General features: G+C 48.5%; 1 protein-coding gene across 3 annotated transcripts in view; it reads right to left on the minus strand.

Annotated features, from left to right (window-relative positions):
* Positions 1-26156, minus strand: part of FBXW9 (F-box and WD repeat domain containing 9) — a 190455-nt gene that overhangs the window by 97417 nt on the left and 66882 nt on the right. For all 3 annotated transcript variants that reach the window (XM_078689211.1, XM_078689209.1, XM_078689210.1), the window contains exons 7-8: positions 20556-20704; positions 19633-19746 (exon numbers count right to left, since the gene is read on the minus strand). In XM_078689211.1, coding sequence (XP_078545337.1) covers positions 19633-19746; positions 20556-20704 — 263 coding nt within the window. The remainder of the gene's footprint in view (positions 1-19632; positions 19747-20555; positions 20705-26156) is intronic.

Raw genomic sequence — 26156 nt, forward strand, 5'->3', positions numbered from 1 at the left:
GACTCGACGGAAATAAACATTGCCACTAGGATGAAAATACAGCCGCCATATTACAATGTCTAAAAAACGGAATAATGATACAAAAAAAATTCCTAAGCGCCCATGTCGTGATTGAAAATGTTTAATACGTAAATAATATTCCACAATCAAAGGCCACTGCTTCTGGACGTGTTCCTGAATACTGTAGAAATTACGATTTCATTAATTGTTTTGACGATATATACACCTAGGTTCACCAGTGCCATAATAGACATTCTCTATTGTCCTTAAGGACTTTAATAATTACTTACTGCCACGAAACCGATACAACAGAAAAAATGAAGCGTAAAAAAGAAGAAAAGAAAAAACGACCTACAGCTTAATGATGCTTTGGAAAAAGATATTGCTGAGTAGGGAGCTTGACATGTGCTTGAACTCTTGAATGGAGTATATATAATATATGTGTCCTGCTGTGTTATCCCCAACATATCATTTGAAATGCAACAGCAATATATAGTACATAAACAATATAGATAAAACACATTCATGTGATAGGCATAGAACTTTTTCAACTTAAAACTGCAGCACTCAGATGTGATAATAGACTATTTACATCTAAAGAAAAAACCTCTGATAGTGGACCTAAATTATAGGTAACATGAGAGATCATACCTATCATTAAGACCTATAGGAGACATGGTATGCAGCATTTTTATCCAATATAATTCACGTTTCAATAACTGTTGGTGGTTATCAATCCCTGAGCGAAGTATCACTTTTTCAATGATAAAGAATCGTAATTGAGAGATGGTATGTTTTGCTTCTTCCCAGTGTGTGGCTAATGGTGATGACATCAGATTGGCCCCTGAGGAAGGTACCGGTGGTACCGAAATGCATTGGGAATGAACAAAAGATGTGTTGATATGATGAGATAAGAGGTATTATGAATGCATTATGAAAATGTAATATGAAAATGTACAATGACCACATGTTATGATTTAAATATTCAGTTCTGAAATGATCACCACATGAAAAGATATTCAATTTCAAAAGATGAATTCATGAATATTAAATGATTGGTAAATATGAGTAAAAAAGTTTTGGTATAACAGAATTATTGTAATAAGGTGTGCATAAAGGATAAGTTACTTACCTGTAATCCTAGTTCTCTTCCAGGGGTATACTCATCAAAGTCATAAGCACTGAATAGTCCCGCCCACGTGCTGGACCCCGGAGCAATAGCCAATAATATGCATATATCTACATATATATATAAATACATATAAATACGCATAAAATAACCATATATATATAGATAATATGCATATACATATGCAGCCTAACATACACCGTACTAGGCTCAAAAACTGCCATTATTGCATGTAAAACTTTTACATTTGCTAAATAAAGACATATAAATTTCATTATATGATAATGCAGAAAAAAAGACACTGCCCTGGGTTTCTTTGAAACACCCAACCTTTATTTTCAAAGGTAAAAACAGGCAGGATCATAGAGGCAGCTTTAGCCTAGATAAGCTGCATAGTAACAACAGAAACATTTGGCGCCGCTCCTTTAAGACCTCTATAAGCCTTCAGGCTCCCATCATGCACCACAGGATACAGTTAGGTCAGTTCTTTTGGACGGCGTATAACAGTGTGATAACCGCATGGGTAACATGTAAAATAGACAGTATTGGTATTCACCCGGGGAGGAGGGTGGGTTGCTTATGACTTTGATGAGTATACCCCTGGAAGAGAACTAGGATTACAGGTAAGTAACTTATCCTTCTCTTCCAGGGGATACTCATCAATAGTCATACGCACTGAATAGAGTAGCAAGCCCATTCTATACCCTGCGGACGAATACCAGACTCTCTAAACAGTATACTAATATATATTACCCAAACAAATTCCTCAGGGATGCTTGACCAACTTGAGCATCCACCTGGGTATCAGAATCAAGGCAGTAATGGCGAGCAAAGGTATGAACCGAGCGCCACGTAGCTGCCTTACAAATTTCATGAATAGGAACATTTTTAAGCATTGCTATAGTAGCAGCCTTTCCTCCAGTGGAATGCGCTCTCGGTTTACCCGGGAGCTGTTTCCGTGCCAACTGATAAGACAACATAATGCATGACAAAATCCATCTAGAAATGGACCTCTTAGGGGGTGTGGCCAGCAACATGGCCGACAGGATGTGAGCTCCACCGGCTCCCGTCCTGAGGAACTTAATATCCTGTTTATTTTATCCTTCCTGGGCTGCTGTATGCTGCATCGGGAGCCGGATGTCCCTCTCACGCCGGGGGCCACATTCCTGAACGCCGCCGGTGGCTGGTGGTGAGATCCCTTGATGGCGGTGCTGGCGTGGAGGGAGCCGGGTCTCTGTCCTCGAGAGACCGCGGTCTGCGGCCTACCCTCGAGTGGTGTCGCGGGAGCGGGCCGGCTTGCCGTGTTCCCTGAGGCTGAGGTGCGTCTTGAAGGACGGCGGAGCCCGCTGCCACCTGGGGCTCCGCCTTGCCATAATCCGTGTGCGGCTACTGGGATCTATGTGCGGCCCCTGCTGACTGGCCTCATCCCAGAGACGGCCGGGAGATCTGTGATGGCCGCCTTCTCCCCGGTAGCTGCCTGGTGCCCGGCGTGGGAGCATCCCGGTTGGGAGTGTGCTCCCTGACGACGACCTCCTTTTGTGTTGGTGCCCTGCGGGGCTGCCCCGAAGTCTGCTGCGGCCGAGGTGGGAATGGCGCTACGGGGCCTGCATTGCCGGATATACGCCCCTCCCCCACGGAGCCGCCATATTACACCCGCTGCGGAGAGGCCACTGGCTCCACTGCGTGGCTTGCGGGGCCTGCTACAGCTTGCTGCCATATCGCGACGCCCTGCGCCCCCTGGTGAGTAGTTGCCTGGAGACCCGGGGGCCTGGGAGAATATGACTGGGAGCGCAGGAGTGTGAGGCTGGACATCAGACTCCCTGCATAACGCGACGGGCCTGATCATTGTATTGGACAGATTGCCCCGGGCCCTGTAAATTGCCTGTTGGACGGGGTGAGTGCTCTTTGATCTTGCTGCCTGTCATCCTGCAAGCCTCACACCTATAACAGGAGTTCCCTGGGAGATTGGACTGCCCCCGCACTTCGTTCCATCTGCGTGGCCTGCTTGGGCTCCGACGGAGGCGCCCTTGGCCCTTGCCTGGAGTCCCCCATTTTTTGAAGCCCCCTAGCGCGACCTGGTGATGTGATTGGCATACCAGAACTGCGACCTGAGGAGCTGCCTGGCGACGTGTCACTGGGGAACGGTGGTAGCGAGAGGTCCTTGGTGCTACTCTGGAGGGGTCCTAGAGGCCTGGGTTGCTGTGACTGAACGCGCAGGGGTAGGAGCCTGAACATCGGACTCCCTGCCCAACGCGACGGGCCTGCTTCTTGTACTGGCCTGCTTGCCCCGGGCCCCACAGTTTTGCCTGACAGAGAGAGAGGGCGCTCCCTGAACTTGCCGCCTGCCATCCTGTGAGCCTCTGCCCTTCCTGGGAGCCCCCGGGGGGTCGGAGTGTCACCCCAGGCTGCCACCACAGACGCTGCTGCCTGAGTGGGTGGAGGTGGGCCCTCCGCCCCTCACTACATCTACGTAGACCTGATTTGGATTGCGACAGGGGCGCTCTTGGCCTTGGCCCTGGCCTGATGTCCTCCCGTTTTGAGGCCCCCTGGGGCGTCCTGGAGGTGTGATTGGGTGCACCGGACCTACGGCCTGAGGAGCTTCCTGGAGACGCGTGACTGAGGGTTGGTGGTTGTGAGCGGTCCTTGGTCCCCAGCTGGGACTTCTTTGACAACTGGCAATGCGCAAGGATAGGATGTCGAAGTCCACCCAACCTAACACCATTACGCAGTACACTACCCAGAGGTTGCCGTCGCAACGGATTACGCGACAGACGGGTCAAGAGGAGAGTGCGGATGGGACTGCGGAGCCTTCCCGGGCGGAGCTCCTGAAGGCTATACAGGGCTCCCATACTGCGCTGGAGCGGCAGATTGAGACTGTATCGATTGATGTTAATCTTCTACGGACGGATCTCCGAAAGGTGGCGGATAAGGTCTCGGACGCTGAGGGCAACATTACCCAGTTGCAGGGCGAGGTAGCCTCCCTCAATAAGACAGTCACGCAACTCACGGCCACGACGCATGCCTTGGAGCGGAGAGCTGAAGACGCGGAGGGAAGGGCGCGTCGGAGTAACATCAGGGTCCTGGGTGTGCCGGAACGGTTGGAGGCAGGCAATGCCGAGCGTTTCCTGGAGACCTAGATTCGTACCCACCTGTGTCCACAGGGCCTGTCGAGTGTATTCGTCATTGAACGGGCGCACCGGGCCCTGGTTCCACCTCCGCGCCCGGGGGAGCCCCCGAGGGCACTCATTGCCAAGATCCTGAACTATAAAGAGCCGGATTGCATATTGCGAGCGGCGAGGGAGACGGCGAATCTCACTATTAAAAACAGTCGGGTCTCCATATATCCTGATTATACCCAGCACGTGCAGGAGCAGCGGAAGTCCTATCTGGGAGTCAAGCAAAAGCTCCGAGAGATGCAGCTCCAATACATGCTATTGTATCCAGCCAAGCTCAAGGTGATCTCACAGGGTCGAGCGCACTTCTTCGAATCCCCAGCGGAGGTGTGGGAATGGCTGGAGATAAGGGGAGACAACCTGCCACCAGAGAATGTGGGGGACCCCGTGATACGTGGGGGGACGCGTCCTCAGAGAAGACGTTGCGGACGACGTCGGCGCCGATCTGGTTCGGAGGGTCCCGAGGGGCCTAGAATCACGGTGGGGGAGGATGGTGGCCTGCTGTTGAGACCTTCCGGGGAGGGGACAGGCCCGGAGTCCCTGAGTAGGTCTGTCCCTGGAGAAGTTTTGGTTCCGGACAGCTTGCAAGATACTATGCCGGGTACAGACGCTGTGGCCCCGGTGATCCCTGAGACTGGACTATCCGAGCCATTGCCGGAGACGGCTCCACCCTGAGGTACTGTCTGATCTTTGCTGGGTTGTCCTCGGCCTGGGAGGGCCTTTTTGTTGTATCTCTGGTTCAATGGGGATCCTTGTAGCCCTTATTGTTTACCTGTGGATGGCGGGGTGGAGCGGAGGACTTGCATCCTGCTGAAGGGGGACTCTGTTGCGGGAAGTATAAGCATTCCTTATTTATTATTCTTTTGTTTTTTGTCAGCCAGGTGACTGATATGGCAGTTTGGGTCCCGCAGGGAGCTGGGAGGGGGAGGGTGGGTAGTACGGGTTTGGGTGTGTGTGTGTGTGTGAATGTTGTGTGGAACGGATGGGGTGGCTGTGCACGTCCTAGCACCGGCAGGGGGAGGGCAGGATAGCATGTTTTGTTATAGTTGTCTTCTTGCTCGTGGGTGGGGGTGGGGGGCAGAGTTTTGGGGGACATGTGGGGTTGAAAGTTCTTCGGGGTTGGGTGGGGTTGGGTGGGGGAATTGTTGTTGGCATCAGGTGTAGGATGGTTCAGGTTCATGTGTGGCTGGCCCTGAGGGTTGAGCTTACCGTCCTGGACAGTGTTTGGCCCAGGGGGTGGCGGATCGCAGTGGATGTGTTACTGAGCCCGGATGGGCGTAATTATCGGATATGGGTTTTAAATTTTTGACTTGGAACGTGCGCGGATTGGGCACTTGCACCAAAAGACACAGGGTCCTCTCATTCCTCCGACGACATGGGGTCTCTGTTGCGTGCCTCCAGGAGACCCACTTGAATGAAGAGGGTGCTCAAAAGCTGTCCAAAAAATTGAGGGGTCAGGTATTTCATGCCTCCTTCTCCACATATGCCAGGGGGGTCCTAATCTGGGTGGCTCCCGGGGTTCCATGTGCCGTTCAGTACGTCGAGGAGAACATAGAAGGCAGATATCTGCTGCTGCGGGTCAAGCTTGATGGTAGGGACTTCCTGTTCTTAAATTCATACGCACCGAATGTAGATGATCCTGGCTTCTTTTCCAGTCTTCAAGACCTCATTGTCTCGGACTTGGACGCCCCCTTCCTTTGGTTCGGTGATTTTAATTGCGTATTAGATCCGGATTTGGATCGATGTCCCCCTCGTTCTGGCACGAAGTAGCATATGACGGCGAGACTCCGGGAGGTAATGCATAATTTGGGGGCAGTGGATGTGTGGCGTGCGGGCCACCCTACTCAGAAGTTCTACACCTGTTATACCCCGACGCATGGCACCCATAGCAGGCTGGATCGCATTCTGGCGGCCAATGTTGCCACGTCCCTCTCCTTGACAGTCACTCACCTGGCCCGTTTCTTGTCTGATCATTCTCCGGTGATGTGTGAGGCGCACTGGGCTGACCAGGCTACGCGTCCCCGTACTTGGAGGATGCCGGCGGACCTCCTGCAGGATCAGGTGGGGAAAGATCATGTGGAGACTGTCCTGTCTAATTATATCCACCTGAAACGGTCCGCCGGGGATTTGCCCTACTCAACCAAATGGGAGGCCCTGAAAGCCGTGGTGCCTGTATGGGCCTCACTTATGGAGTCCGGAAGCACTTGCTCTGTGAGTTGCGGGACACGGAGGATACACTCCGGCGCTGTCAGTCTCTCCCGGATCCCGTTGCCTTGGACCGGGAGGCGGAGGGGGAGGCTCAGGAGTCCGTCCATGACATTCTTACCCGTCTGGACAAGTACACTTTGGGTCAATATCGGCAGCGTCTCCACCGTGAGGGGGGACAAGTCCGCCGGGCTATTGGCCTGGATACTTCGACGTGAATTCGCACCGGAGCGGATAGTTGCCCTGAGGGCTCCCGCTGGTGAAGTGGTACACTCGGAGTCTGCTATCCTTGAGGTCCTTCGATCTCATCTACAAACGGTGTATACGGCAGACCCCACGGTTACGGAGGCCTCCTATCGGCCTTACCTCCAGGGAATGACTCTTCAGGCCCTCTCAGGGGAGGCGGCGGAAGAGTTGGACGGGGCATTAACCCTCCGGGAGATCAGGGTGGCATTGGCTGCCCTTCCGCGAGCTAAGGCGCCGGGCGGAGACGGCTTCCCGCCTGAATTCTACCACTCGTTTGGAGATGCCCTGAGCCCCCTCTTATTGCAGGTTTATAATGAGGCCCTGGAGTGTGGCGTACTTCCGCCTACTATGAATCAGGGAGAGGTCTGCATGATCTTGAAACCTGGGGGAGATGGTTGCGACCCCACGGCGTACCGGCCCATCACTTTGATCAATACAGACGTCAAGATCCTCACCAGACTGTTGGCCACCCGGCTGGCCCCCCACATGGCGCACTTGGTGCATCAGGATCAGTGCGGGTTTATCCCTGGTCGTAACACTGCCATGAATTTGCGGCGTCTGAATCATGTCCTTCACGAGGTGCGTGGCTGTGAGGAACCCCATGTCCTGGTGTCAATCGATCTGGCTAAGGCCTTTGACACGGTCAGCTGGGGTTATTTGTTGGAGGTGCTACAGATGGCAGGTCTGGGGCCAGTATTTTGCGCTTGGATCCGGATCCTCTATGTGGCACCCCGGGCTAGGGTTCGGCTTGGATCGTCCCGATCTGAGGAGTGGTCTTTGGAGAGGGGCACTGGGCAGGGTTTTCCCCTGTCGCCGCTCCTGTTCGCCTTGGCGTTGGAGCCCTTGGCGGTCTCCATTCGGGTAGAGATGGAGCAGTGGGGCATTAGGGTGGGGGATGCCGTGCATGTGATCTCCCTATATGCGGATGACGCTCTGTTCTACTTGACCTCCCGGAGAGAATCGCTCCCCTTTCTACTGCGGTTGCTAGACCGCTTTGGTGCGGCCTCTGGGTTGAGCATTAACCTTGGGAAATCCCTGATTTTTCCCCTAGCGGGCTGTGACGTGGACCCGGGAATGAACCCCCCGTGCCTAGGGCTGCGATGGGAGTTGGAGGCCTTCCGATATCTGGGCATTCAGGTGGCCTCGTCTGATGAGCAACTGCTGGCTCGCAACGCGGAGCGGGTGATCCACTCTCTGCACCAGTCCGTGTCCTTCTGGAATACGCTCCCCCTTTCTCTTATGGGGCGGTTGGCGGTTTCTAAAATGGTGATGTTGCCCAGGATATTATATGTCCTGCAAAATACGTTGTGTCCACTCCCCCCACGGATATTTCGCACGCTCAACTCGCTGCTCAGGTCCTTACTTTGGGCGGGCGGACGGAGTAGGGTTGCCCTTCACACTGTGGTCCAGAGCTGGGAGGAGGGGGGCCTTGAGGCCCCGAGGTTTGACCTCTATTACTATGCAGCACAGCTCCTACCAGCCGCGAGGTGGTTCGCGGGCACAGATAACTGGGAGCTGCAGCTCCTGGCGGGCAGAGCGGACGAAACGGCTTTAAGGTGTCTCTGATGCAGGGACGCGGGGCGGACCAGGCCTTGCCCTATGTGGTGCGCCATGCGGCAAGGATCTGGCAACGATTTGTCGAACGGATCTTGCGGCGGGCTCCCTTTCATAGGGAACTGCCGGTGTGGATCCTGGCCCCGGTGAGGCTGATGGAGGAGAATATGTCCTTCCGGGAGTGGTGGGACGGCGGGTGTGAGACTCTGGTGGACCTCTACCCTGATGACTCCTTCGTGTCCTTTGAGCGCGCCGAGGCCGCCTTTGATCTAAGCAGGGGACAATACTTGCACTATAGGGGACTGCAGGAGGTGGTGAGGGCGACTTGGCCCCAGTTCCCGGAGGCCCCTCCGGTGACCCACACCCTCGACATCCTTCTCTCCTGCGGCAGAGGGAGGCGCCTGATCACCTTACTGTATTCAGCCATGAGACGGGACTCGGTCGCGCCGTCCTGGGCGGCCTGGGAGGCAGATCTACGGATGGTTCTGGAGCCGGGACAGCGCAAACGTATTGGGCTCCTGACCCAGAAGGTGTCATGCAATGCACGGTTTAAATTGATCCACTTTAATTTTCTACATTGCACCTACATGACCTCGGTCTCCCTGAGCCGCATTTCTGCGGATCGACGAGACTGGATTTTTCCACTTGGCCTGGGAATGCCCGCTGGTTGGTAGCTTCTGGAAGGCGGTGGTGGAGCATATTAGCCGAGTTACAGGACTACGGTTTACCCTGAGTCCGCGTCACTGTCTCTTGGCCCTGGTGGCCAAGCCCAAAAAGAGGAACTTGTCCTACAAGTTGTTACAGTTGCTCCTGGTGCTGGCAAGGAGGCGTGTGGCTATTACTTGGAAGGGGCAGAGGGCCCCCGAGTTATCCCTGTGGCTTAGAGATTTTAGGGAATGGTCCCTGGCTGAGGAGACGCACATGCAGCGCACGCGCCGCGACGAGAGGCTTCAGGACGACCTACTTGCTTGGAGGATGATGTGCGCTGAGGGGCTGTCTGGGGACGACTCGGATGCAACCAGTGCCGAATTGTTCACCCCTGAGGAGTCTGAGTCCGAGGAGGTTGAGGCGGAGGGGAGGGTCCAGGTTCGGAGTAGTGTCCTGATGGGCGCGCACTAATGTTCCGTACTATGTCGATATATGATTTGTCTAGATTCCCGAAGAATTGCTCACCATTGTGATGTCTGCACCCTACTGGGCCGCGAAGAGATGACCTGGCTACTGCACGTCCTCTGTTAACGATGCCACATAGGGGGGGGGGGGGGGGTTGTTTTATTGTTATGTTGATTGTGTTTACATTGAAAAAATTACCCGTGGAGACAGATGGGTGACGGGATCCACGGAAGGCCTGGGAGGGGGCATAAATGGAAAACAGCGGATACTAGCGATACATGTGCAATCTATGCAGTTGGTTACGTTTCCTTTTGTGGCAAAGTTCGACTTCACGCCGCCCGGCCTCCGGGTTGTGGGCCATGTGGCTGTGTATTATCCTGTATGATACTCCTGGTTATTTTTTATTTTTACAGTGCCTATGAGTAGATTGCCTGATTATGTCTTCTATGCTGCCCGCAATAAACATATTTTTCAAAAAAAAGAAATGGACCTCTTAGACGCAGGCAAGCCCGTATTCAGAGGACCATAGTTGACAAACAAATGATCAGACTGTCGAACACTCTTGGTTTTATCAAGATAAAATTTCAAAACTCTTTTCAAGTCCAAAGAGTGTAGAGCTTTTTCAGCTGGAGTGTTCGGATTAGCAAAAAACGTAGGCAGTGTAACTGACTGGTTAATGTGAAAATCCGAGACTACCTTAGGAAGGAATCTTGGATGAGTCCGAAGCACCACTCTATTCGCATGGAAAACAAGATAAGGTTCTGTAGCACAAAAAGCCTGAATCTCGCTCACCCTGCGCGCAGAAGTGATAGCTACTAGGAAGCACACCTTCCACGACAGATGTTGAAGGGAGGCCTTATGAATAGGTTCAAATGGAGGGCCCATCAATTTGGACAAAACCACGTTAAGCTCCCAGGGAGGTGATGGAGCCCTCACGGGAGGATACACTTTCTTGAAACCCTCCAGAAAATCCTTCAGAACTGGCATTTGAAAGAAAGAAACCTGAGTAGGGGACATTCGATATGCTGTTATTGCTGCCAGATGGACCTTTATAGAGGAATACTGTAAGCCTGCTTTGGCCAAAGAAAGTAAGTATGGTAACAGTACCTGTTCATGACCTCGAATAGGGTCATGACCTTCCGCAGCACACCACATGAAAAACCACTTCCACTTGAAAGCATACGACTTTCTTGTAGAAGCTCTTCTCGCCTCTCCTAAAATGTGCATACAGTCCTGCGAGAGGCCTAGATGTCCATACTGGACGAACTCAGGAACCATACTGCTAGCTTCAGGGACGGCAGGTTGGGATGGAACACTCTGTCGTTCTCTCTGGTCAACAGATCCGGACAGCAAGGAAGCCTCCTGTGCGGTACTTTGGATAGATACAGGAGATCCGGGTACCACCATTGGCGAGGTCAATCCGGAGCCACTAGGATCATGTCTGTCTTGAACTTGTACAGCTTTTTGATCACCAAGGGAATGAGAGGAATCGGTGGAAAAGTGTAGAGTAATGTCTCTGACCAGTCCATCCATAGAGCATTCCCCTTGGACCCTCGTTGTGGGTATCTGGACGCGAAGACGCGGCATTTCGCGTTTTCGGCGTCCGCAAAGAGATCGATTTCTGGTGTCCCCCAGGCCTGGAAGACATCTCTTATCGCATCTTCTTTTAAGACTCAGTCGTGTGCTTCTGCGAAGTGTCTGCTTAGGTCATCTTCTTGGATGTTGAGGACACCCGGCAGATGGACAGCTGATATTTTCATACCCCGAGCCAGAAGCCACTTCCAGATTGCTTGCGCTTTGAGCGACAGAGGTCTGGATCTCGCTCCGCCCTGCTTGTTCAGATAGTACATCGTTGTTGTGTTGTCCGTTTGAACAAGCAGGGAGGATGTCTTGATCGCGGAAAAGAAAGCCTTGAGAGCTAGGTGGACAGCTCTGAGTTCCAACATGTTTATATGAAACAGTCTTTCTTTCTCTGACCACACTCCTTGAACTTGAAGCGACCCCAGATGGGCTCCCCATCCCTGAAGGGACGCATCTGTCACCAGCGATTGTCTGGGCATGTCCTCTTGGAAAGGCACTCCCACTACCAGATGACTCCGCTGCATCCACCATCGAATGGAGATCCGCACTGACAGGGGTAGTGACAGCTTGTCCTCCCAACGATTTGAAAACTGGGACCACTGGTCCTCCAGAGACTGCTGCAGAGGTCTCATGTGCAGCCTGGCGTTCGGAACAAGGAAAATACAAGACGCCATGGACCCTAGAAGAGACGAGATCTTCCTGGCCGTTGGTCGAGGAGTCTTTAGTAAAGTTTGACACTTGAGGAGAATGGAGGATAGTCTCTCCTCCGAAGGATACGCTTTTGCGTCCTTTGAATCCAGAAGTGCGCCCAGATAGTGTATCCTCTGCGTGGGATTGAGGATAGACTTTTTGAAGTTTACGTGTAGGCCAAGTCTCCGCAGCTGATTTATGCAGAACGTAAGATGTTGCTGAAGCAGAATCGGAGACGCACTCTTTAGCAGCCAATCGTCTAGATAGGGATAGACGAAAATGTGCCTCTTCCTTAGGAAAGCCGCTACGACTGCCATGCACTTTGAGAAGGTGTAAGGAGCTGACTTTAGCCCGAAGGGCAAGACTGTGAATTGGAAATGACTGGTTTATATGCAAAACCTTAGAAACTTCCGATGCTTTGGGGCGATGGGGATGTGGAAATAAGCATCTTGAAGATCTATGGAACACATCCAGTCCCCTTGGTGCAACAGTGGAATTATTTGATGTAACGCCAGCATTCTGAACTTTTCTCGCCGAATGAATTGATTGAGGCGCCTAAGATCTAGTATGGGCCTGAACTCCTTGTTTGGACCTTTCTTTGGAACTAGAAAATAACAGGAGTAAATGCCTTGTCGACGCTGTGTCTTCGGGACCTCCTCGATGGCATTCTTTAGGATTACGGCAGGCACCTCTTGCCTCAAAGATGAATTTGATGGATCACAGTCTTTTGAGGAGGAATGGAAGGTGGAGGGGACTTGAATCTGATGCCATATCCATTTTTTACAATATTCAGCACCCAATTGTCTATTGTGATGTGTTTCCACTCGTCCAGGCAAAAACGAACACTTCCCCCCCACCGGAGTGGGTAACGGGCTCAGGGGAAGCAAAAACTCACTGCTTTTGTTGCTGTTGCTTGTTTCCAGGTGCAGATTGCCTGAAAATGCCCCCCCTTCCTCTACCAGGACGACGCTGGGAGAACTGAGATCTTCCCTGATTCTGCTGTGATGACCATTTAGGGGTTTGAACCCTCTGCTGGTTCTGTCTCCGGTCGTAAGGACAGTATTTTTTCTTAAAGTCCTTCCTTTTTTCGAGACCAACAGCCCTCACAGTATCAAGCTCCATCTTCATTCGCGACATTTCATCGTCAGCATGAGATCCAAAGAGCGTTTTTCCATTAAACGGCAGATTAAGTATTTGATGCTGCGCTTCAGGCTTAAGACCCGTGAGCCTCAACCAAGCGGAGCGTCTGGCACAGAGTCCATAAGCATAACCATGCGTAGACAGATCGGAAGCATCAGCAGCTGCGCTAATCACCTGGTTAGCCACTAGCCCACCTTCGTGAAGAATTTCAAGAAAATCGTGTTTGTCTTCTTTGGGAAGTTTTTCTGCAAAACGAGACATGGAATCCCATAATGCGCGGTCATAGCGACCCAGTAAAGCAGAGGCGCTGGCGACTTTCATGTAGGAAGCAGAAGTGGCACACATTCTCTTCCCTACTGAGTCCATAGCTTTACTGTCTTTATCCAGCGTCACAGAAGATGAAGCCGCTCCTGTCTGATTCTTTCGTGCCGCTGAGACAATCACCGAATCAGGTTTTGGCTCAGATCTTAGAAATAACGGATCATTGTCCGGAGCCTTAAATTTCTTTGCGATCCGAGAAGGGACTGCTCCCAAAGCTGCAGGAGTTAAGAACTTGTGCTCCGCAGGCTCCAACAGACCTGGTACCAGAGGAAGTAAAGGCCTTGAAGATAACTTTTGATGTAAAGTTTCGAAAATGACCGTTGTCTTGGCAGTAGAGACCGGCATCTCGATATTAAGTTTAGCAACTCCAAGACATAGAACTTCATTGAAGGTAATCACATCATCAATCAGTGATATCCTACTCGGAGGAGTTGATGACAGTGTCGGTGAATAGCCCCTCTTCGAATTTGTAGACCTTGTCGAAGATCTAGGCGACGTGTTGATCTAGAAGAGGGTAAAGTCCGCCTCCTCACTGATGGAGACTTTCTCGGAGGAGTACGCTCACGCCTTCTCGGAGAGTGCACCAACTGTTTTGGGGGCGATCTTGATCTTGAAGCAGGTCTTGCAGACACAGGTGACCTGGAATAAGACCTTGGAAGGTTAATCCTCCTTATCTTCCATTCTCTGATCTCCCCCAGCACTCGTGGCGAGATATTAGTCGCTGACTGAATAGATGAAGGTGCTCTTGAGGGCTCTGGAGAGATTTGCACAATCTGCAGCCCAGGGGAGGAAGTGGAACTACCAGAAGACACAGTAGGAACCTTAGACCGGTCTTTAGACACCGTTCTAGGGCTCTTAGCTGCAGGAGACGCCGACGACGGCCTCCTCGACGTCGATCTCCTCAACGGCGATCTCCTCGACGGCGACCTCCTTGGAGTCGATCTCCTCGGCGGCGACCTCCTCGGCGGCGACTTCCGGCGATGATCTACTCGGCGTCGTGTGCCTCGACGCCACATGACTTGGGCTCTTCGGCGTCGAAACCTCTACTGGCCGGTTCGACGTCGACGTCATGGCACCTCTCGACGGCGACCTTGACTTATGTTCCGAGCCTCTCAAGGCGACCGTCGACGTCGATGAGACGACGTCGAGTCCCGCCCTCTTGCAGTCGTAGGAGAGCCAGACCTGGATCGCCTACGCTAATGCCTCTTCTCACCTTGCTTCGACGGCGAAATCTTCTTCGACGGCGAGGGATGTTTCGACGTCGACGGACGCCGCAACGGTGATTTCGATGCTGATTTTGAGCACACAGGTACCTTAGAAGAAGATCTGTCCCTCGAAGTAGTAGGAGACCGATGTTTTCTCTTCTCCCCTCTGTCCTTGCGCTCTTTGTACTGAGAAGAAGGCTTCTTGGAATGGAATTCTTCTCTTCCACTCACAGTATCTCCTCTGTCATGCAGGGACTGAAGCCTGCTCTTCTCTCTCTCTCTCAAAGTTCTATTTGACAACTTGCTGCAGTGGTAGCAGAGTTCTGCCTTGTGAGAAGAAGGTAGACAAGCTACACAGACCGAATGTGGGTCTGTCTTGGTCATTTTTTTACCACAGGCCGGACACTTAACAAATAAGGCCGGCATTATGACTGGAAAATTAGCCAAAAAACAGTAAAAAATTGTTGAATTAGTCAAAGAATGACTAAAGACGTCGAGTAAAGACGAAAAAATTTGAGAAATACCAGAACAAAGTGATAAAATATGACCAACTGGCGAGCTCAATGCTCCAGGATCCTCACAGAAGGAGCCGGAAAAAGGAACTGACCTAACTGTCACCTGTGGTGCATGATGGGAGACTGGAGGCTCATAGAGGTCTTGAAGGTACGGCACCAAATTTTTCTGTTGTTACTATGCAGCCTATCTAGGCTAAAGCTGCCTCTATGATCCTGCCTGTTTTTACCTTTGAAAATAAAGGTTGGGTGTTTCAAAGAAATCCAGGGCAGTGTCTTCTTTTCTGCATTATCATATAATGTAATTTATATGTCTTTATTTAGCAAATGTAAAAGTTTTACATGCAACAATGGCAGTTTTTGAGCCTAGTATGGTGTATGTTAGGTTGTATATGTATATGTATATGCATATTATCTATATATATATATGGTTATTTTATGCGTATTTATATGTATTTATATATATATGTAGATATATGCATATTATTGGCTATTGCTCCGGGGTCCCGCACGTGGGCGGGACTATTCAGTGCTTATGACTATTGATGAGTATCCCCTGGAAGAGAAACACCGTGTGAACAGTGCGCGACTTGATGAGTTTTTATACTCGTTCTAACTTCCTTGACAGGTTGTGACATCTAGGAGTTTTTGGTCCTTATCAGCTCATGCGCCAAGTCCAAGTAGTAGAGCACTCGGGTAATACCTGGCAGAATAAGAATGCTGCTCTTAAACAATCTGTAGCCTTCCTCGTTGATTCTCCTGCACTGGTGTCTTTCATAAATTCATATTTAATTCTGTTATTACCTTTCAAGCTCATGCTAAAATCTGCTGTTAGGTGGCCTCAAGGGGACTGGAGTTCAGTGCATTCTCACTTAAATGGCTGGAGGTGAGGCGAGTGTGCTACTAAAATGACACTGCCAAGCCTTTATATGCATGACTTTTCTTTCACCTGCTATTTTCAGAGTACACTGGACCTCCCACTTTGTCAATGGCGAAAGATATAGGCTTGTGAATATTTGAAATATAACAGCGCTGGAGAACTGTGGTTACAGATATGTAACCTTTTCCTTTTGGTTTATACTTAGACTGCATCCGCAAGACTCTACGATAAGTGTAAAACTGAACTGGGCACAACATTAACTGAACTGTAGTTATAAGGATATAACTTTTTTTTTCCAGTATTGAATCGTTCATAGAATTAAATGCTTGTGTCAGAATAGCATGAAGAACATCCTACCATTTTTTTAGCTATAGAAGATGGTGGGTTAAAAAAGTTTCATCATATTGAAAGAGATGTTGAAGTCAGATGCGGGCTCTGTGTCGGCTGTGGCAATACAGGCAATAAAGTATTGTGTATGTGCAGCATGAAAATCCAATCAGTGGTTGATTGGACTTCTAGAAGTTCTTTGTTCTGTCCAAGTCCCTTCCTTTTGCAGGAAGGTGTTGAGAGGGAAAAATATTAAATAGAATGAACGCCTCTGCCCTTCTTAAGCACAGGGAATAACACCCAGTTCCTACTTCTGTGGCTGGAACCCTCTCAATGGCCCCTTTAGACAAAAGGACCTGCACCTCCTGCTGCATAACAGACAAGTACTCGTCAGCCCTGATGGAGGTTGGTACTGCAGGGTAGAAATAAATGGGAGGGCGTTGCCCCGTTGGATGATCAGGAGGACCCATCTGTTAGAAGTGATGTCCTGCCACCCCACTAGAGAAAATGGCAGATCCTACCTCCTACTAGATGGCTGTGTGCTGAAAAGGACACAATAAAACGGTTTTGAAGTTGTTACCAGAGGGATGGAGGTATGACCTGTGCATTGTCCCTGATGTTCTGTAAATTACATTTGGGAGCCACACCCACAACCTTGAAATTGTTGAGGCGCTTGTTGCACTAGAGGCGAAGTCTGACGTTCTCAATATGCCTAACCCCTGGTTTGTCTTCGAAAAAGACAACATTGTTGCTTGAACATCCTGACAGGTGTGGTGGAAAGATCTAAGGAGTGATCTTTGACATGACTCTGAGTCACTCTAGGGCCGAATCTGCCCACTCAACAAAAACGACAGAAACCACTGAATGGCATTTCTATCAAAGATAACTTGATATCCCATGAAAAGCCCATGGACCTTACAGCACCCAAAATGCCACAGCGCCCACTTCCGCAGCTAGACCAAGGTCACTCAGCACCAATGGACCAAAGTTTTCAACAGCACCCAGCCCAACATCACCAGAGGCCTGAACCAGGCAGTGGAGAACTAGCGCCGCCGACCGAGTCGTGCCCACCAAACCGGCCAGAACGCACAGATCCACCAAACGAGCTAGCTGGTTCACCCCGGAAGTTAGCACATTGGAACGCAGATGCAATCAACTGGAAAGAACGTGACGGAACAGCAGGAACAACACAGACTGAGCCACCTTCAAGTCGGCCCTCAACAACTACTACCAACAGCTTAAATCTGTGAAAAAGGAGGCCCTGACACACCAGATTGAGACCAGCACGAACCAAACCAAGGAACTCTTCACCATTGTCAGAGAGTTCAGCTGCCCATCAGCCACTGAAAACTCAATCCCCTCTTCACTGGAACTCTGCAACGTCCTCGCCGACCACTTCCACAACAAGATAGCAATCATCTACAGAAAGTTTGATCCCCAACCCATCGACCACTGCTGCAGAGCAACCACACACCACATGGGAGCAGCTCAGGACATCCAACACAAAAACTCAAATGAACTCCATCCACTCTGGAGCACCTACCGACCCATCATCCCACCAACTTTTCAACCTCCGAAGAGACTAAATAAGCCACTAGCTCACCACCATCCTCAACACCTCCATCGCCACAGCCATGTTTCCAAAAACCTGGAAACATGCAGAGGTCAGAACTCCTCCTCAAGAAACCCTCTGCAGACCCCAGCGAGCTCCAGAACTACTGTGCCATCTCACTTCCCCTGTTTCCTGCCAAAGTCCTGAAGAAGGCCATCAACCTCCAACTCACCGAACACCTGGAGAGAAACAACCTGCTGGATGCTTCCCAATCAGGATTCAGAGCCAATCACAGCACAAAGACAGCCCTTATCGCTGTAAGAGACGACATCCTCACCCTACTCGACAGAGTAAAATCAGCCTCCCTGATCCTGCTTGACCTCTCTGCAGCCTTCCACACCATCTCACACAACACATTCATTGACCGACTACACCAGATCAGATTCACAGATGACGCATTTAAATGGATGGCCTCCTTTCTTATCGGGGTGCACCTAGAGGATCCATCTCCCTCCCTCCCTTCACCTCTCAACCCAAGCACACCATCTGTGGCATCCCTCAAAGCTCATCCCTCAGTCTAACCCTCTTCAACATCAACATGAGATCACTCAAGGACATCGTCAGAACCCACAAAATCAACATTGTCTCCTATGCCGACAAAACACAGCTCCTCCTCTCGCTCTCAGCAGACCACACCACAACGAAGACCAACTTCACAACTGTATGAAAAACGTCACAGCCTGGATGAAGAACTACCTGAAGCCCAACATAGGCAAAACAGAAGTTACTGATCTTCGGCAGACACACCAACCTCTGGAACAACTTTTGTGGCCATCAGAACTCTGATCTGCCCCCACCTTGAAAGACCAGGCCTGCACCCTCTGCATCATCCCAGACAGCAAACTCACCATGTAACATCAGGTCAACGATGTCTCCTCAGCCTGCTTCCACATTCTCCACATGCTACGCAAAGTCTTCAAGTGGATCCCCATCAGCACCAGGAAAACTGACGCAGGTCCTCATCTCCAACTGGCTGGACTACGGCAACGCACTCTATGCAGGCACCATGACCAAATTCATGAGAAGACTCCAGATGATCCAGAACGCAGCAGCCAGACTGTTTCTCAACCTGCCCAAGGGGACCCACTTCACCCAGCACCTGAAAGGCTTCCACTGGCTCCCCATATAGAAAGATGCCAATTCAAGCTCCTGACCCATGTCACTACCAAGGACCCGCCTACATGAACCACCTTCCTAACAGGAACCTCCACTTACCTCACCCAGATACCACACATCCGCCGCTTCGGCAAAGGAGGACGCTCCTTCACCCACCTCTCAGCCAAGCCCTGGAATACCCTTCCCCTCCACTTCTGCACTTCACCCTCGCTGACCCACTTCAGGAAGGGACTCAAGACCTGGCTCTTCGACTGACACCGCAGCACAGCACCTGCTTACCCTCTCGGGTGATTAGCAGTGCTATACAAGTTCCACCTGATTGATCGATTGATTACTCTCTGATGGGGACAGCGTGGAGTGTTATCACAGGACAGAATCAAACTTCTATAAATATGTCTTAGCTCTATAGCAGTTGGTCAGAACATATCCCCACTAGATAGTAATTCATGAGATGAAAGGAGGTGGGGGGGCATGAAATCAAAGTCCAAACGAGTCAGGGGCAGAGTAGCTAGTACAGGGGACAGGAAACCACAGAGCAAGCAGTACATTAATAATTTGCTTTTTGCCTTTCCAAACACACTACAATTGAAAATAAAAATACTACAAGGCGGACTTTGGGCCAGAACCACGTTCCAGAAAAACAAGATAAAGGGAACCCATCTTTGGGAGTAGCTCAATCAAATACATTTTTTCAAAAAAATACACTTCTCCAAATTTAAATACCCAAGTGAGTGGCTCTTGGGTAAATATGTACATGACAGCTAGACTGTCCTGTAAATAAATATTCAGGTTCTTAAGTCAGAATATCGATGAGGTGCCTATACAAACCCTGATGGGCTGGTAGCTGCCGGCCCTGTTCTCAAAGACGTGGATAAGACCGTGATTGTCACCTGCCCAGATCTCTGGTGACTGGTAGGACATAGACAGCAGGTAGGACTCCAGCTGGAAATTTAAGTCAGAAAGTAAGAAGGCTTGCATCAATATCAAGACCACGTTAGGCAGAAATGGCAGAACTTTCCTTTCATCGAGCAATTGATATATGAAATAATCCTGCAGCCCTCTTGATAAAAGCAGTTAACATAAGTCAAACTATGAAGTAAAAACACACCTGCACATACATATAGAGTGAGAAATAAGTAGAGCCTGACCCAAAGAAAAATTTGCAATAACATTTTGGTATGTGGAAGGTACGCAAATGGGGAAACTGGCATTGGTAGTTTCATTAAAATCATACACATTTTCTATCTCTGTATATGAGCTAGAACCCAGCAATGGCACATATTACTTCTGACATCCATTCATACATACTCATAATAGCACAAATGAGGCACCCTAACAGCAAATACCTGGAGACATAATGGCAACGATTGGCAGGTGTGGATTTTTGATAATACTTTTTATTTCAGTTACCAAGAGAAACAAAACAACCAAAAAATAAATAATATAAGAGGACGTTTTATACATATGTCAGCACAAAGGAGAAATTCCGTTTTTTAAGTCTGAAGTGTAGAGTTCAGAATGGCCATTAGCACCACTTTGGTTTTGACGAGTTAGACTTCCCCCCTAGATTTGAGCTGCAGGATTTTACTCATACTCCATCTGCTCTTGCAGGATGAACAAGCACAACAAGTTAACCATGGGGCATTGGTAAAATATAAATAAGAGGCCTTAAAGACAATATTAAGGTTACAGAAACTCACCAAGCAACGGCTGACAACTGTAAGGCTGTAAAAAGCAGACCATTACTGTACCTGGAGCCGCTGCAGCACACTGTTGGCCCGCCGATCAAAGACAACTAACGTCCTGTCTTCACTGCTTGACAGGATGTAATGTTCATCAGCTGAGACGGAAAGCACAGCGCTGGAGTGGACCTTGCGGCTTTTTACTAACGGCTGGATGGCTGCATGAGAAAAGATTGGTCAAGTTATCTCGGTCTCACCAGCGCTTTTTACACATCCATCACCTTTTACTTGTTTAATTACAGATTACATAGATTATACCTTCATGAATTATTAACACAGTTTTTACAATATGAATTGGAGGCAACAGTAAACCGCCTACAAAGTGGCCACAGTCCACAATGTTTTATATTTATATTAGCAATAAAATGAAAGTCAATCAAGGGGACAAAGCAGGCTAAAACTGGTGCACTAATGAATGCACTGAATAACAATGGCCACCTTGAAATACTATGCTTAATCGAAATATGGATCTCTGATTTATTTTCGAGGATTTGGTCCCTGGTAATTATAAGATATCGCGTTGTGTCCACCTAAATAAACAAAGCAGTGGGATATCCCTTACCTACCATAACTCCAGAAAGCCCACTAGCCCACAAAGAATGGCTTTAAAAAATTTAAGTGAATGATGAGTAATGATACTCCTTGATTTAACCCCTGTCTTTGGCACCCTTGACCACTGCACCCTACTGTGTCGCCCAAAGCGTTTTGGCCACAAAAGACACAGCCCTCCTTTGCCTAAAATCTTTTACTACCAACAAAACTCAACAAATACAATTATGCGTTTTTATTCTGCTATGTTTCCTCCCTGTTGAGAAGTCCCACAGGGTCGACCCTGTCTCCACTATTGGTCAACATTTATTTAAAAACTTGGTTTCACTTTTGCATCAGTTCAATTTGATCATTTTTGATCAGTTAACACCCAACTAATTATAAACTTAAAGGATGACCCCGGCAGCCGATCTACTAGACTAGCTTGCTGTCAGTTCCAGTTGACTCAAAACTACCTCGCATCAAACCATTGCATTCTGAAATTCAAATAATAAAATACAAATTCAATCACTGGGACTCAACTTTCTACCCCCTCCCACCTACACCCCACCCTGCCAATGGGTCAATGCCCCAACTCAGTCCCTACAGTCAGAAATCTAGGCGTGTTACTGGATACCAGATTATGTCTTGAAAAGCAAATTGAGCCATTAGAAAGACATGCATCTATCAACTATGGGCTCTCTGCTGAATTTTCACCTTTCTAGCCTTCTCTAACAGAATTATCGTCCCCAATAAACTCATAGTCTTGGAGAAACTATGACAATTACACCTATCCCGGCTTTCCAAAAAAGAGCATCTATCATGCAAAAATCAAAAAATTCAAGCTGCTTTAACCAGATGGCAGTTTAACCTAACATATTGCCTGTAACTGATTGATTATCTTCATTAATTTTACTTGCTACATGTGCAGAAATCCATAATTTTCAAGTTAGCTTGATTTAAATATAAAATCTTTCACAACATTACGCCTAAAATTCTTGGCAAAATAAATAACTAAAATAAAAAAATCAGTACACATGTTCAGACCCTTGATCAAAAATCAAAAAATACCGCCAATTTGGAAATTGCATTGGCCAACTAACTTTAAATGTGGTGGTCGAGCCTCCTGTGTTTGAGGGCTTTTAATGTGGAAGTAACTCCCCTTTCTGAAAACTCTCCGATTAAATTCAAGAATTCACTGAAAAGCTGGCTTTTCTCATTCATCTGCCTCTGTGCAAGACATACAGCCAGTCAAATGCATCATTCTATAGCGCTAAGAGACTTTTTCGAAGTGTATGTTGCACCAAAAATAAGATCACAACTAAATAAATAAATATTGGTATGTAATGATGAGGGAAGGTGATATCTGGTCATTAACTACCTAGTAGATTAATAATATGTCTTCTGTTTTTAAAACAATTATTTAGTTGAGGACAGTTCAAAAGAAATTTCAGAAAACAATTGAGAGTAGATATGCCGATACTGCAATCAGTTCTTAAACATACTTGGAACTGGAAGTCTTGTTGCTGCTTGCAGATTGCAACTTCTCTGAGCCTAACTTTCCAGGATCAGGCGTAGAAGTAGGAAACACTAATGCGATCAGAGTGTGAGGTTTTATGTAGCAGAATCACTAGTGTACGCGGAGGGAGGTGATTTGAAGGTTTTCCTCCACATTCCGTTACAGGAAAATAGAGTGATTCACATTCCCCAGTCTTACGATCACAGGCTATACTCAAGACTGTGCCTGCTGGACTTGGCCTCAAAGGACACAATATATACGTTGCAGTGAGCTGAAACAGCAGGGCTTGCCCAGTGAACACATGCCTGTTGTGGCATCGAAGAGAGCTCGAAATACTGGCCTCAATCAAGAAGAAAGGCGTGGCATTCCAGCTGGGACACTTTTTGTTTCCCAATGGCTGAAGACCACAGTCTTAAATTTAGAATCCTGAGCATGACTCCGTCCCAAGACGGAATACTGGGTGAAAGGTGCTTGTTTCATTAAAAGTGCTGAAGGACTTGATTTGAGACTGCAACAGGACGCCTTTAAACACTGGGTTATAGCCTCTATCGCTAATGCGGAAAGAAAAGTTGAACCCTTTGAAAATATGGTGAGAGCAACTGAGATAAAAGTAGTTGGACTTCCACCTATACATATGTCAGAAGACGCCAAGCAAGGCCTCACTTCGCCACCTCCTGAAATTTGATGTAATAGAAACTAACCCTGTGTTCCTTTGGAGATTCACAAGGTACACTATATCCAGATGAGAGGACCTGGGTTGAAGGTTGCAGGTGCTAATACCATCACTGTTGATTTCGCATGTTCTTCATGCCAAGAGGCTGTGACCCGTGGACTGGCTTACCACGTTGGTAAGCCAGTCAACGCGGCTCAAGCATGACACCAAGGGGCCTGTTGGTGTGTGAGGGGCATTTAAACAACACTGTGTGCTCCCCATCCCATTAAGGATCACTACCACTTTTTAGTGGATTCCAATCTGCTTATACGAATTATCAAGGGAGACTGAATCCACTGTTATTTCTCTCCCTCCCTCCTCTTGTTATGTTTATGTCCTAGATAGCGCGCAGCTGTGGGAGCCCCTTCCCTCTTTTAGACCACACTACGACACACGACATACATTACACCTAACGCTCTGAATCTTCAAATTCCCCACAAACAAGATGGAGGACGAACACGGCCTAACCTTCAGTGAAGACAACATCGATAGAATTCTTGCTGAGGTCAACCCCTTTCAAGGGCTAAGCAACAGCGACCCGAGCAAAGCAGTAGCAGACTGGGACGAGTTGATGAACGTGAGAAAAGTACAAATAAGGGCAGCCCTACATGGCCTACTAATGAGGGAATACCTAAGGAACAAAATATCCCCACAGGGTTTATTGGTCAAAAATGAACCTTTCATCTTCCAGGATGACCTGATTTTTAAAAAAGCTTGGTCCCTTATCTCCTGGCATTGTACCAGAGACTGGCTGGTACTGATAGTTCAAACAGCCACAAGAAAATCCTTGGAACTAAAAGTAGAAATCCAGAGACTAGAAGTACAATTGAAAGCTTTCATCTCACCAGCCGATTTGAAAAAAGGTTTAGAAGAACTTAACCAGCAAATGAAGGATTTTGAGGCCACTTTAAAACAGAGTAAATTCAACAAACTGAAAAAGGATAAGGACCGCTTTACCCCAGAAAGAGCATATCCATATACAAGAGCTGATTATGTGATGAAAGGAAACGCAAATGACACTGACAGCGTAAGCTCGGATGGTAGCTCTACCAGTACAAATTCTGGTGGTTTCAATCAGAAGAAACAACAGAGGGGAGGTTTCCGTCAACAGAGATCTCAATTCCCCCGCCAAAGAGGCTGGAGAGGGTACCAGGGACCTCAATACAATCCTTACCAGAATCAGTTTCAGTTTCCTCAATACCAATTTGGCCCGCCACAAATGGGACAAATGTATCCCCAATGGGTGCCAGACCTAACTAACGCACCTCAGAATGCTCAGCCTTTTTTATCATGGGGCCAGAACACTCGAAAAGGGAGAAACAGGAAGGGCAACAACGTCAACTGGCAACCCCCAGTGGAAGCAGACCCCAGAGTGAGCACGAGGAGCATGACTGCGAACCAAGCATCAACGAGCAACAGGGGGACCTAGTTATTAACATAACCCCATGGCCCTTAACTAATTTACAACGTGAAGTGCTCAACAAAGGGTTAGGATACGTCCCCACTAATAAACCTGACATTTTCCTTCTACATAAAGAAATCCAGGATTTCATCAGAACCATTAAACTGAGGGCTTTCTTTAAAGACAAGGAACCATCTCAAGAAACCTCTGATACAGGTTTAAAACCCAAGTCTCATTTCACGCCTTTAGACAACCAACTACCGGTGGAAGTCTTAGCATTTGAAAACGCCATTATGCTTGAACTAAACAAAATAGACACCAAGTAAAGGGTTTTTCAAAATCTGAGTAAACTGGAGAATGAGGCAATCAGAGAATTAAAACAAAACAATAACCTCATTATAAAACCTGCAGACAAGGGTGGGGCAATAGTCATACAGACTACCACTGCATATGACAAAGAATGCAGGAGACTTCTTTCTGACAGCCGGAACTACCAAATACTGGCAGGAGATCCAACGGAGTCTCTACGAGTGAGAATAGAGGCAATGATCGAGGAAGCCTTGGCACACAATTGGCTTAGTAAAAAAGAATCAGAATTTCTTGTTCAGAAGAACCCTTGCACCCCTTATTTCTACACTATACCCAAGGTCCACAAGAACCTTCAGAATCCACCAGGCCGTCCCATAGTTTCCGGGATTTCATCCATTCTTGAGCCGTTGTCGAAGTTCGCGGATGCCTTCTTACGACCTCTGGTTCAAGCAACAAACACGTATCTCAGAGACACCAAAGCAGTTCTCCAACTGTTACAGGAACACCCCTTTAACCCTGAGTCACAAATGCTGTTGAGTCTTGACGTAGAGAGTCTCTACACTAGCCTTCCACATGACGAGACACTACTGATTATTGAGGAAGTACTCTACTCTAATCAATGGAAATACCAAACCCCTCGGGGAGTGGTCATGGAGTGTATCTCGTTAGCTCTTACTAAGAACTTTTTCGAATACGAAGGAACTCTCTATTTGCAAAGCCATGGAACCAGCATGGGGAGCACATTTGCCCCAAGTCTGGCGGGACTATACGTCCATTACCTTGAGTCTTCCAAAATTCTCCACCCAGACAATCCCTACAGGGAAAGAATCCTCACGTGGCGACGCTACATCGATGACATTCTGGTGATCTGGGAAGGGGACGTCCAGTCAATCGTTGAGTTCATGCAGTGGCTCAACAACCAAAAACCTTTCCTAAAATTCACCCACCAGATGTCTAACAGCTCGATGGTCTTTTTAGATCTCAACATCTATCATGAGACAGGTTTGTTAAAAACTGAGACACATTTCAAACCGACAGCGAGGAACTGCCTCCTCAGGTTTGACAGTTTCCACCCACGTCACCTGAGGGAGAATTTACCATACGGGCAGTTCCTACGCCTACGTCGCAATTGCAGCGACA

This window comes from Lissotriton helveticus, chromosome 1_1 (genome assembly GCF_964261635.1).
Source record: "Lissotriton helveticus chromosome 1_1, aLisHel1.1, whole genome shotgun sequence".
NCBI classification, from domain to species: domain Eukaryota; kingdom Metazoa; phylum Chordata; class Amphibia; order Caudata; family Salamandridae; genus Lissotriton; species Lissotriton helveticus.